The sequence below is a fragment of the Mauremys reevesii genome, linkage group 27 (assembly GCF_016161935.1).
Source record: "Mauremys reevesii isolate NIE-2019 linkage group 27, ASM1616193v1, whole genome shotgun sequence".
Classification (NCBI taxonomy): Eukaryota; Metazoa; Chordata; order Testudines; family Geoemydidae; genus Mauremys; species Mauremys reevesii.
The window spans coordinates 8,457,968-8,470,355 of record NC_052649.1 but is presented as its reverse complement, the minus strand read 5'-3'; the positions used below and the strand labels follow the sequence as shown (position 1 = coordinate 8,470,355).

General features: G+C 59.9%; 1 protein-coding gene across 1 annotated transcript in view; it reads left to right on the top strand.

The window, feature by feature from the left end:
- The first annotated feature begins 2,151 nt into the window (after positions 1-2,151).
- The window catches only part of KCNH4 (potassium voltage-gated channel subfamily H member 4), a 30,581-nt gene continuing 20,344 nt past the window's right edge, over positions 2,152-12,388 (top strand). The window contains exons 1-3 of the mRNA XM_039516273.1: positions 2,152-2,281; positions 11,332-11,565; positions 12,025-12,156. Of these exons, the coding sequence (XP_039372207.1) occupies positions 11,436-11,565; positions 12,025-12,156 (262 nt within the window). The 5' untranslated portion in view covers positions 2,152-2,281; positions 11,332-11,435. The remainder of the gene's footprint in view (positions 2,282-11,331; positions 11,566-12,024; positions 12,157-12,388) is intronic.

Sequence of the window (12,388 nt, the reverse complement as noted above, 5' to 3'; positions counted from 1 at the left end):
TCGCTTGTATTGTTACTGATGGGCGATCTGCTGTGGACTGAGGGGTGTGTACGGACCTGCCTTTGCAGGCTCAGTCCTGGCCCAGCATTCGAAATAAATTGCCCTGAGTTTCAAAGTACTGAGAACCCTGGAGTTCCCACAGACAATGGGGGAACCGCAGGTGCTCAGCAGCTCTGAAAATCAGGCCCAGAATGACACTGACGCCTCTGCCCGGGGCCAGAGCTCTCTGAGGAAGGGGCGTGGGGCAGAGTAAAGCAACCAGGAGGGTCATGCCGGAGGCTGGAACTCTGTCCTCACCTCCCCGCTGTGGGGAAGCCAGGCCTTCAGCCACCCCCTCCCGCCTGCATTGCACGGGCCAGCCCAGGAGCAAGGAACCATGTCACACCTCAGCGCTGGGGGGTGCCGAAGCCCAGAACAGGGAAGTAACTTGCCTGACGTCATCCCGTGAGTTGGTGCCAGGCTGGAGAGTAGAAGCCAGATCCCGACTCCCAGGTCTGTGCTCTGATCCCCAAAACAGCCCTTTCCAGATCCATGCAGGGGGCAGGAGGGACTCAGCCCTTTCCAGATCCATGGGGGGACAGGAGGGACTCAGCCCTTTCCAGATCCATGGGGGGGCAGGAGGGACTCAGCCCTTTCCAGATCCGGGGGGGGGGCAGGAGGGACTCAGCCCTTTCCAGATCCATGGGGGGGCAGGAGGGACTCAGCCCTTTCCAGATCCATGCGGGGGCAGGAGGGACTCAGCCCTTTCCAGATCCATGGGGGGGCAGGAGGGACTCAGCCCTTTCCAGATCCATGCGGGGGCAGGAGGGACTCAGCCCCGTGCAGGCAACCCAAGGCCCATTTATTTTAATTAAATATGTAGACTAAATAATGAAATAAATAAATAAATGTTCAAGCCGAACGTGTGTTAATTCTAATGACCAAGGCCACGTGATGCAATATTCAGTTTGGAAAGTTGATAAGAAGTGATGCTCTGCGGGGAGGGGAGCAGGGTGGAGGTTTCGCCTAGGGCACAAAATATCCTTGCAACAGCCCTGCCTTGCAGCTCCCCAGGGCAGGGCAGGACTCAGGCTCCCTTGCACTGCTGGGAGCTGAGGAACAGGGCCATGATGTGACTGGCCCCAGCGCCGTGGCAGAGCAAGGACTTGAACCTGGGTCTCCTGTGCTGCCCATGGGGCCAGCCTTCCTCTAGGCCATCCCACTGCAGCCAGACTCTTCTGCCACACCCACCCCAGCACCCTCTGCTGTGGTGCCTTCCTGGGCCCTGGTGCTGCTGGGCTCAAGGTTTGACGGGAAACCCTACGTGCCTCCCCTGGCTCCTCTGTGACTCCCTTGATTGCTCCCTCCTGGAACTCCCCGTGGAGACGCCGGGCCAGGGCAGGGGGCCAGGGACTTCTCCAAGGACCAGGCTCTGCACCCAGCCACCTGCTCCACCTAAGGCCGGGGGAGCCCAGTCTTCTTGGCAGACCAGGCTGAGCCGCCCTGAGCGTCCCCCCAGGCTGGGCTGCTTGAACCAGTTTCTGAAGCCCTGGGCCTCCCCGCCCTGGCTGTGGCACCTGGTGCTGGCAGGGAGCCCTGGCACGGAGCTGAGATTTCAGTGCCACCAGCCAACGCGCTGCAGCATCAGCCTGGGGGGGAATGTACCCGGTGCAGGGCGCTCAGCTCCATGCTGCTGTCAGCTCAGCCAGGGCAGTGGAAAGGAAAACCCGCTTCAGGCTGGGGCAGGGACCCAGAGCCCCCCCCCCGACATGGTCCCTGGGTGAAGAGCCCTCCCCCGCACTGTCAGGGTCCCCTCCCACCTGCACAGTCCCTGGGTTCAGAGCCATCCCCCCTCAGCTCTCTCCCTGGGTGCAGGGTCCCCCGGAATGTCCCTGGGTGCAGGGTCCCCCCCCCGCACTGTCCCTGGGTCAGCCCCCCCCGGCACATCCCTGGGCTCAGGTTTCCCTCCCCGCCCCCGGCTGCCTCCTGCAGGGTCCCCGCACCTTCCCTGGGTGCAGGTTCCCCCCCCCGCAATGTCCCTGGGCTCAGGTTCCCCTCCTCGCCCGCCCCCCCCGGCTGCCGCCCGCAGGGTCCCCCGGGGCGGGGCCGCGGCGAGCAGCCCGGCCGGGATTAGCGGGGGGCGGAGCGGGCGGCGCACGGGCTGCACCTGCCGCCGGAGCCCTGCCCGAGCTGGCAGCCCGCGGGCCGGGCGGGCGGGCAGCGGGCCATGCCGGTGATGAAGGGTTGCTGGCCCCGCAGAACACGTTCCTGGACACCATCGCCACGCGCTTCGATGGCAGCCGTGAGTCTCCGCCGGGGCCCGGGGCCGGGCAGGGCTGGGGTGGGCGGCTGCGCCCGGGGCCGGGCAGGGTTGGGGGACCCGGCTGCACCCCAGGGCCGGGCAGGGCTGGGGGGCGGCTGCGCCCCGGGGCCGGGCAGGGCTGGGGGGGCGGCTGCGCCCTGGGGCCGGGCAGGGCTGGGGACCCGGCTGCACCCCGGGGCCGGGCAGGGCTGGGGACCCCGGCTGCGCCCCGGGGCCCGGCCGGGTTCTGGGTAGTAGCAAAACTGTGTCTGGGGGGGGAGGTATCGATACCAGGGATCCGTGACCTCAGCCCCAGGCCAGCTGCCCTGCGTGACCCACTTCTGCAGCTGGGGGGTAGGGTCAGTAGCAGGGATTCCTGGCCACACAGAGCCCCCCACCATCCTAGGGCTGGGGTTGATCTTCTATTGTTGAGCCAAGTGCAATGACCTCCCCCCCCCGCCCCTGGCCCTGCTAAGGGGGGGCCCTGTGTGTGCCTGCGCTGGGTCCCCGCAGACCCGGGGGGGTGGGGAGGGGGTGTCTTCATCTGTGCTCTGGGATCCAGGGAGCTGCCAGGCATGTCCCCTTCCTGCTACTTCTGGGAGACTGCTCAAGGATCCCCAGCTCATGGGGGCTGCCCCCCTGCCCAGCCAGGCCCCCCACGCTGACCCCCAGCCCATCCCAGCACCCCCTGTGCCCCCACTATAAAGATGACTGGTAATTTCCAAATAACGCTGTTCCCCTCTGCCGCCGTGGGGGATGGGCTGCGTCCAAGGGGCACCTGGGGGTGTGAGAAGGTTTGGTGTGTCTGGCCAACGCTGAGGCTATTTTGTGTCACCCCACAGCATCCCCGGGGAGCAGTGAGGGCGGCCGGGTTGCTCTCTCTGGGCAGGATGGGCCCATAAGGCTCCGATTTTGGCATGGGTATTTTTATGAAAAGTCACGGACAGGACGCAGGCAATAAACAAGAAATCACGGGTTTATTTTTGCCCAAGCTCCGTCACCAGGGGCTGAAACCCGAGCCCCACATCTGGGGCTGAATTATTGGACTTCTCGAGGGGTCATGGTGGTCTCGTAAAATCATGGCCTCTGTGACAGATTTGTCGCCGCAGGTCTAAGGCGGAGACACTGGCGTAACAGCCCCCGGCGAAGGCGGGGGCCGGGATCTCTCTCCGGGCACACTACTCACTCCTACCCACGTTGTGCACAATCTGTGTGCGGCCCGGAGAAGGGAAAAGTGTCTTTATATCTTCCTGCTGACCTGTCACTTGGTGGAAAGTGTCAAACCCCGCAGACCTCACCTGCCCCTGTCCTGAGAGCTTGGCCTGTTCGGAGCCCGGCTCGGGTGAACCGCCCACTGGAATCCCAATACAGCCTGTTTAAAATGCTGCCCCCCTAGGGGAAGGTGTAGTAAGCGTGGCTTTTTGAAAATAAAATGCCATATTGCAGACGCGGGGATTTTCCCCCTAAGAGGATTGTGATTTAAATACTTCCAGAAAGATCAATGAAAACTAATTTAGCATTTCCTGGGGCCCCCTGGCAGCTTTTGCTAATGAAACCGCCCTAACCCCTTAGGCCCGTGCAGGGAGCGAGCCACTGGCCTCTCCCTGAAAGACTGTCCCAGGAGGGAACCAGAGTCGCTGGGGAGATAACTGGGGAGGCGTAGAGCACTGAGCCCCCCACTGCGGAGCCATGACGGTGTCCAGAATTATATAAGTATGGATTAAACTGAATATCGTTTGTGTTGGGCCAGAGGGGAGCGCGGCCCGGATTTCAGGAGTCCAGCCGGAACGTGTTGTGTTAGAGCACACCGAGTCTTTTGTTGTCTTGATGGACTGGAGGGATTTGCTGCCTCTTCTCTGCGTTGCCAGGTTGTCCCAGACTCAGCACCAGGGACAGTTACCATTGGCCTCACTGGCCCGGCCCACATGGGGTGGGGAATGGGGCTTTGTCAAGGGTCCATTTGGAACAAAGCCAAGCCCAGCCCGGGGCTGCATTTTCTCCCAGGCCTCCGCAGCTCACCCCAGGCAGAGCACAGACACCGGACGCCCAGCTGACTTGGGGCTGGCTAGCGGTGTAGATGGGGAGGCAGGCACTGCTCAGGTGAGCAGAGTAGCCTAAGGTTTATCCCAGAGGGTCTCTGGGTGTGGTTTCCCAATAGCCACAGGTGGCTTGTTAGCCCATCTCGGCCTGGCGGCTGGGCTAGGGGGCTGTCTGGTTTGATTTGTGCTGTGGTTTGTGTTAGCCCGTCCCAGGCCAGCCACAGAGGGAGGAAGTACCAGGGAGCAGAGAGGGAGGAAGTACCAGGGAGCAGCTGGGAGGGGAGCAAACGGCCCAGGGCTGCTTATGGGGCTGGCATGCTTGGGAAAGGGCAGGTGCAGAGCGCACCCCGTGGGTCGCAGGTGCTCACATGCAGGGTGGCCCCCGCTCACCCCAGAGCCCCAGGGAGCAGCTGCTGGCAAACTGCTGAATTCTCCCCAGCAGAAAATTGAGTTGAACACAGGTGGGTTTTTTGTTTTTTGTGGAAATTTTGTTTTTTTTTATCAAAAGAACCCCCTGAAGTTTTCTAGTTGCCAAAAGCTGAGACTTCTTCAAGGTTCAGATTTTCATTTTTTTAAACAAATCTGCCCAATTTTTTTTAAGTGGATATTTTTTTGGTGAAAATTCCCATTTTGTCAAAGATCCCTTTTCTGCTGAAGAGCCTGGGGACTTTTCTGCTGGCTGTGCAAGGCTGGGCTCCTCCGCCAGTCGCTCCTCTGAGCACCAGCTGCTGAATCCGCAGGCCAGGTGATGGCAGATCCGCCAGAAGGAGCCCCCCTTAACCCGCTCTGATCCCAGCCCCGGCACTTGGGGAACCCTTGCTCATGTGGGGAGATGATGTACGTTTGGGATGGAGCCATCCCTGGTTGGTGCCGCAGTTAATAACCTGAGACAGGCCCAGCCATGGCAGATCCGAGCCCCTGGGACTCTGCGGGACGCTGGGTCCCAATGTGCAGCTGGGGCGGGGGCTCTCTGAAGATAATGCCACATGGCACCGGAGGGAGCATCTCCAACCCACCAGTCACTTCCCTGGGGACTCTCCTGTCTGTGAGCTGCGGGCACAGTGTGTGGCAATGGCAGACGGCCGCTCCCTGCGTACCCAGCGCCATGCTAATCAGGCCCCAGCTCCAGCGGGAGAGCTGTGCTGGCGAGGACGGGCTGTGCCTGGGTGAGGGGCGGGCACTGGGGCACGGCTTGGGCCCTGGGAGCTGGCTGGCCGGGGGCCAAGAGCAAGCAGTCACTGCAGCTGAGCCCAGTGGGCAGAGACAATACAGATAAAGGCACATGCAATTACTGCCCGGCTGGGCGATCGGGCTCCCCTGCAGCCGCCAGTCCCCGCAGCCCAGATGTTTCAGACAATGACACGGCTCCTGCCCACCCCCAGTAATTATATTTTCAAAGCCCATCCCCCACTTGGCTCCCAGTGCGCTGCAGCACAGGGCTTTGTTCCCCCCCACACACACACACACACCAGACATTTGCATAACGACCTGAGCTCCCAGCAGCGCTGCGGGGAGGCTGCAACTGGGGTTAGGGGAAAGGAGCCAGGACTCCTGGGCTCTGTTCTAGGGAGTGGAGTTGCCTGCAGGGTCCAGGAAAGGGTTAACCCTCTCTGGAGAGGAAGCAGATTTGCCACTAAGGGCTGCCAGGGCTGACAGGTTCTGCTCCTTGAGCCCTGGCAGAGGGTCTGGGACCCCTTCAGCCGGCTGAGGGCAGGGCCAGCCCTGCCTCGTGTCCCAGCCAGACGGGTGGCACATCGTCCGCTCACCCGTCACTGCACCCTGCCGCTGATGGGGTGTTGGCACTTGGTTTGCTGGGGGCATCTTGCTGGGCTCAGACATTAGAAACCACCAGAGCCTGAGTCCTGGGGGGCTGTAGTGTTACTGGTGCCACCCCGGCAGCATCTCCCCCGCTGTACACTCGCAGCTCTGTGCACAGTCCCGGGCCGTGGCAGCCGGGTAACCGCCGGGAGGAGCCCCGTGCTGTCACTGTGCATGGGTCGGTCGGCAGGAGGTGGCACCGAGAAGGGAGGGGCGGTGGGAACGGAGACACACGTGAGGCACGAGTGTGGGGCCATTGCCCCCAGAGCGACGGCAGAGCTGGCCTGCACCAGGGCGAGGAGCAGGGAGCCCCGGGCCCACGTGGGGAGAGGCTCCCCGGGACGCTGTGTTTGCGTTTCCAGGGCGATGCGCTGCTGGCAAGGCTCTTTGAAAGACTCTCGGCTTCAGGCCTCAGTGTGTCTTTGATGGGTTTAATGAGACCTGAAAGGGGGCTTGTCCCAGCGATGCCAGGTGCTAAATGAACCCCGGCTCGCCCATGCAGCAGGCCCGGGCCTGCTGTGTGATGCCACCCCCCTGGTGGCACCCGTTGGTGCCTGGGCAGAGCAGCACAGGTGGGGGCAGCAGGGCCTGGGGTAGGAGCCCGGGCTGTGCTGTGGTGGGGACCCTGCATTGCCGAGAGTGGAGCCTCTATAATTCCCCGCCCCGGCCAAGCCAGCAACCCCGGCTCCAGGAGCCAAGAACTTAGCCATGGCCCTTGGGTTTTGATTCCCCAATGCCTCCCGCTCTGAGCTGCAGCAGCGAGGCCCCGGGGCCTCCCCTGGTGGGGGCAGGCGGCTCAGGAGCTGGGGCTTTTTTCTGGCCATGGCCTCAGCCATCCTTGCTCCTGCCCTCGGGCTGCAGGTGCCATCGCTGCCTGTTGTCATGGCAACGAGTGCTGTCGAATGGTGCCGGTGCTGGGCTTACAGCCCCTGGGGCGCAGGGCTACAGCCAAGGCACCGCTGGGCTGGCATCAGCCTGCGAGCCACGTGCACGCTGGCCGTGGCCACCGCTCTGCCCTTGGCGGGTGGAAACCAGCCCACTCACCCCGCTGGCTGCACAGGCTCCTGTGCACTCAAAGCCATCTGTCTGCGCTGGCAGGGAGCCCGCCAGCACGGTGCCGGGCAGCGTCCCACCTAGTCACCAGCAGCCCGGCGCCTGGGCCCGGCTGGCAGCAGCGAGTCAAGGGGCTCGGCCACGCTGGTTCGTGCCCCCTTGGGCCCCGGAGCCAGGCTCTCCCGGCCTAGCACTAGTTAGGCATTGGACGGGCTCCTTCTCGGTGGTGCCAGGGCAAACGCTAATGATGCGACCTTGCCACCCTCTAGCATCCTCTGGGACCATGCAGGGCCCGCTGCCAGCCCGCACCCTTAGGATGCTGGAGTCTCCTCACGCTTACCCTGCTGTGGCAGGGACAGGCCCTCGGAGCTGGGCTCATCTCCCCGCACCTTGCCCTGTGCCCATGGCAAGCCCCGGGCTGCCGTGCCTGCGGGGAGCCCTGGCACAGCCCCCGGCTGGGTTTGTTGTTGTTGCTGTTAAGCTGCCTGAGCCGTGCCGGAGGGGTGGAGGCAGCAGCTGGCGAGGGGGAGGTGCGGCTCGCTTGGCACCACAGCTCTGTGAAGATGGAAGCCAGGAGCTATATCTGGGCTCCCGCGCTCGCCTTCTCGCTGAATGGCGAGGAGCAGGGCGTAGCCAGCTCAGCCAGCCAGGAGGAGGGGCTGCAGCCCGCGTTGGCCACCGTCACGGGCGCGGGGGGTGGGCAAAGCGAGGAGGGGCTCTCAGGAATAGCAGCGGGACGTGGCTGCACAGGGTACTTTCTGTGGGGTCACCCCGGGGTTGGCGATGAGGCTCTGCTTGGCATGGGGGGTTCCGGAGGCTGGAGGGGATCAGGGCCGGTGCTGGTGATGTACGACGCATCCCCTAGCCCTGGCCCTTCCTCGCCCCAACTGCCCCCCTCATCCTAGGTTCATAGATCCCAAGGCCGGAAGGGACCGTTGTCCTCAGCTGCTCTGACCTCCTGTGACCCAGGCCAGGGACCTGCCCCATGGTAATCGTAGAACAGAGCAACAGCCAGCCTTGCTTTCTAAGTGATCCACCATGACCCCGGTGAATTGTTCCAAGGGTTAATTGCTCTCACCGCTACAAACTTACCCCTTCTTCCAGTCCGAATTTGTCTAGCTCCCACTTCCAGCACTGGATCCTTTAGACCTTCCTCTGCTAGACTGAGGAGCCCAGGATTAAATGTTTGTTCTCCATGAAGGTCCTTGCAGGCTGTGACCAGCTCACCCCTTAACCTGCTCGTTGGTAAGAGAAATAGCTCGAGCTCCTTGATTCTCACTGTCAGGCAGGTTTTCTAACACTTGAATCATTTTCATGGCTCTTCTCTGACCCCTCTTCGATTTATCAACCTCCTTCCTGAACTGTGGGTACCAGAACTGGACACAGGATTCCAGCAGCGGTCGTGTCACCTCTTTTGCCCCAGCGTCACACTGGGAACTCATGTTCAGCTGATTATCACCCCCCGCCCAAATCTTGAGTCTCTGCTTCCCAAGGTAGAGTCCCCATCCTGTACGTGTGGCCTGCATTCTTTGTTCCTAGTTGGCTATGTTGACATTTGGCCGTATTAAAACACATAGTGTTTGCTAGCACCCAGTTTACCAAGTGATCTATCACTCTGTATCAGTGACCTGTCCTCTTAGCGATTTACCACTCCCCAATTTTTGTGTCATCTGCAAACTTTATCAGTGATGATTTTATGTTTTCTTCCAGGGCATTGATAAAAATGTTAAATAGTGTAGGGCCAAGAACAGGTACCTGTCGGACTCCAGTGGAAACAAGCTCCTCAGGCAGCCCTTTTAAAACTCTTGGATGCAAGTTATCTGGAACTGCAGATTTAAAAATGTCTGACTTTATTAGCTGCTGTTTAACATCCTCCTGAGATGCTAGTGGAACGGAAAGAGAGTTATCTTATGACATGACTACAGCATAGTTTTTTCCCAAAATACAGAACAGAAATATTTATTTAACGCTTCTGCCTGTGATGATGCTGCCTGTGGGAGCCAGCTGAGATCACTCAATTAGGGTGAACTGCAAACAGAACGGGGCAGCCAAACCCCAAAAGCTGGTGGATATTCCCCTACTTAGATTTACCAACCAGCCCAAAACAGCTTCTCTGTTACCATACAGGTTACTCAGAAGTCCAAACAACGCAGTTCCCTTAAAGTACCCAGCCTCAGGCCTCCATCCAGACACACCTGTCAGATATGATGATGATTCCTGAAAATCTTATCTTGTCATATCAAAGAAAAGGTTCTTCCAATCCCAAAGGATCAGCCAAACACCCAGGTCCAATTATAACTTAGATCTTACCCAAAATACATGCTACAGCCAATTCTTATTAACTAAGCTAAAATTGATTAAAAACGAAAAGAGAGAGAGTGTTGGTTAAAAGATCAATATACAGACAGACTTGAATTCAATTCTTGAGGTTCAGATACATAGCAGAGATGAGCTTGTAGTTGCCAAAAGTCCTTTTAGAAATAGTCCAGAGGTTATAATCCAATGTCCATATTCAGGGTGGCTCCAGTCAGTGACTGGGGATCTCAATCCTTGTGGCTTAAGGCTTCCCCCTCTTGATAACCCAAAGCAGATCTGAGATGAATCAGGATCGTGTCCCAGGATTTGTATACATTTCCTGCAGCCTTTTGGCCTGAGAAAACAATAGGCTTAACTCTCCTTCTCCTAAACATCCTGGCAATTAGCCCAGGGTAATTTATCCATTAACAGTTCAGATACAGGTTACCACAACCTTCAAAGAGACACATAGACAATAAAACTATTTCACTCAAGTGTCTTCCTAAATGTTAATATTCTTTTTTTTTGATCTTTTGAATCAAAGCTCTAGCAATAGACAAGACTTGTTTGTTACATCCCAAGCCCTGAGCAAACATCTCCCCTTCTACCTCTAACAATGCCGGCTGCATTTCAAAGCTCTGTTCATTTACAGATCTTCCTAACCTGTCTCTAAAGTTCGGCCATGGGTCAGGTCAGTCTGTGAGTTAATTAACTCTTTCTGGCCTTGTCATCTTTCAATGAGATATTGTATCACTCAGAACGTCACACTTTGCTGCATTATTACTGAGAATTCTACCATTTCCATTTAGTAACGGATCAATGCTATTGTTAGGATTCTCGTTGTTCCTAATATACTTACAAACTCCTCCTGTTTCTGGCTCAGCAAGGATGGGGGTGTCTCTAGTTGTTAGAGCAGGAAGGGGAGAACTGGGAGCTGAAATTCCTGGGTTCCAGCCCAAGCTCTGGGAAGGATGGGGGGGGTCTAGTGGTTAGAGCAGAAGGGTCTGGGAGTCAGGACTCCTGGGTTCTATTCCCAGCCCTGGGAGGGGAGTGGGGTCTAGCAGGTTTGCATGAGGTGGTTGGAGCCAGGACTCAGGCAATGGTCCCTTTGATTTTTCCCATCCATGTGAGGAATGAATTTTGTTATGTGCCCCACCCGATATGGAGGTGATGTGCAGCAGGGGTGGGGCCGAGGGGTTCGGGGTGTGGGAAGCGGCTTAGGGCTGGGGCAGAGGGTTGGGGTGCGGGGGGGGAGGTGCAGGCTCTGGGGTGGGGCCGGGGATGAGGGTTTCAGGGTGTGGGCGGGGGCTCAGGGCTGGGATAGAGGGTTGGGGTGCAGGCTCCTGGGTTCTATCCCTGGCTCTGGGAGGGGAGTGGGGACTAGTGGGTTTGAGTGGGGGCGGGGCTGGGAGCCAGGACTCCTGGGTTCTATCCCTGGCTCTGGGAGGGGAGTGGGGACCAGTGGGTTTGAGTGGGGGCGGGGCTGGGAGCCAGGACTCCTGGGTTCTATCCCTGGCTCTGGGAGGGGAGTGGGGACCAGTGGGTTTGAGTGGGGGCGGGGCTGGGAGCCAGGACTCCTGGGTTCTATCCCTGGCTCTGGGAGGGGAGTGGGGACCAGTGGATTTGAGTGGGAGTGGGGGCGGGGCTGGGAGCCAGGACTCCTGGGTTCTATCCCTGGCTCTGGGAGGGGAGTGGGGACCAGTGGATTTGAGTGGGAGTGGGGCTGGGGCCGGGGCTGGGAGCCAGGACTCCTGGGTTCTATCCCTGGCTCTGGGAGGGGAGGCTCAGAATGGAAAAGCTTCCCAGGACCCCTCCGGGGTGCTAACCTGGCCCTGTTCTTTCCAGACAGCAACTTTATCCTGGCCAACGCTCAGGTTCACCGCGGCTTCCCTATCGTCTACTGCTCGGACGGCTTCTGCGACCTCACCGGCTTCGCCCGCACCGAGGTAATGCAGAAGAACTGCAGCTGCCGCTTCCTGTACGGGGCTGAGACCAGCGAGTCCGTCCTGCAGTGCATCGAGAAGGTGCTGGATGGGAGGCAGGAGTACCAGACTGAGGTCTGCTTCTACAAGAAGGGCGGTGAGTGGGGCGGCGGCGCGCGACTCGCTGCACTCACGGCGGCCAGCCCGGCCCGTACACTACATGGGTCCCCCAAGGAGAGGAGCCGGCTCCAGGCTCTTAGCTTAACAGCACGGCTGATCCTGCCCAGGCAGCTGCTCCTAGCGCCCCAGGCCTTCCACGTAACCCATGGGTTCAGTGTGTGTCCTGTGGCCCTCTCTAGTGGCTGGCTGATGTGGGGGTAAAAGCCTACTACTGCTACCAGGTCCCAGAGTTACTCCCGTAACTCACTTCTTAGAGCCTCCTGCTTTTGGGGCTGAAGGTGCAGAGTTGGGTCCCTGCTCGCTGTGGGGTTGGGAGGCTTCCGCGCCAACCTGGTCTCGTAACGGGAGCGGTGCTGACTAGCCCTGCCCGGCGGCGGTGAGGGGCACTGGCCTTGGGGGCGTTTCCCGGCTCAGTTCCTTCCCCTCCTCCCCGCAGGAGCCTCCTTCTGGTGCCTGCTGGACATCGTGCCCATCAAGAACGAGAAGGGGGAGGTGGTTCTCTTCCTCGTCTCCTTCAAGGACATCACGGAGAGCCGGGGAAAGAGCCACCCGGGCGACAGGCGAGATGGTGCGCCCTGGCCGGGGGCGGGAAGCAAGTGGGGCTGGGGGGAGAATGCCAGGGGGTGGAGTCGGGGCGTGGAGCAGGCTGGGGGAGGGGACAAGCCAGTGCGGTCCAGGCTGGGTCCCCGTGGCACTGGCCCCCGAAGGCTGGGCCCGTTCCCGAGGGACCCACCAGCCCGGATGCTCCCTGGATAGTCTTCGCTTGCTCAGGTGGTGAGGAGTGTGAATGAGAAGGGGGA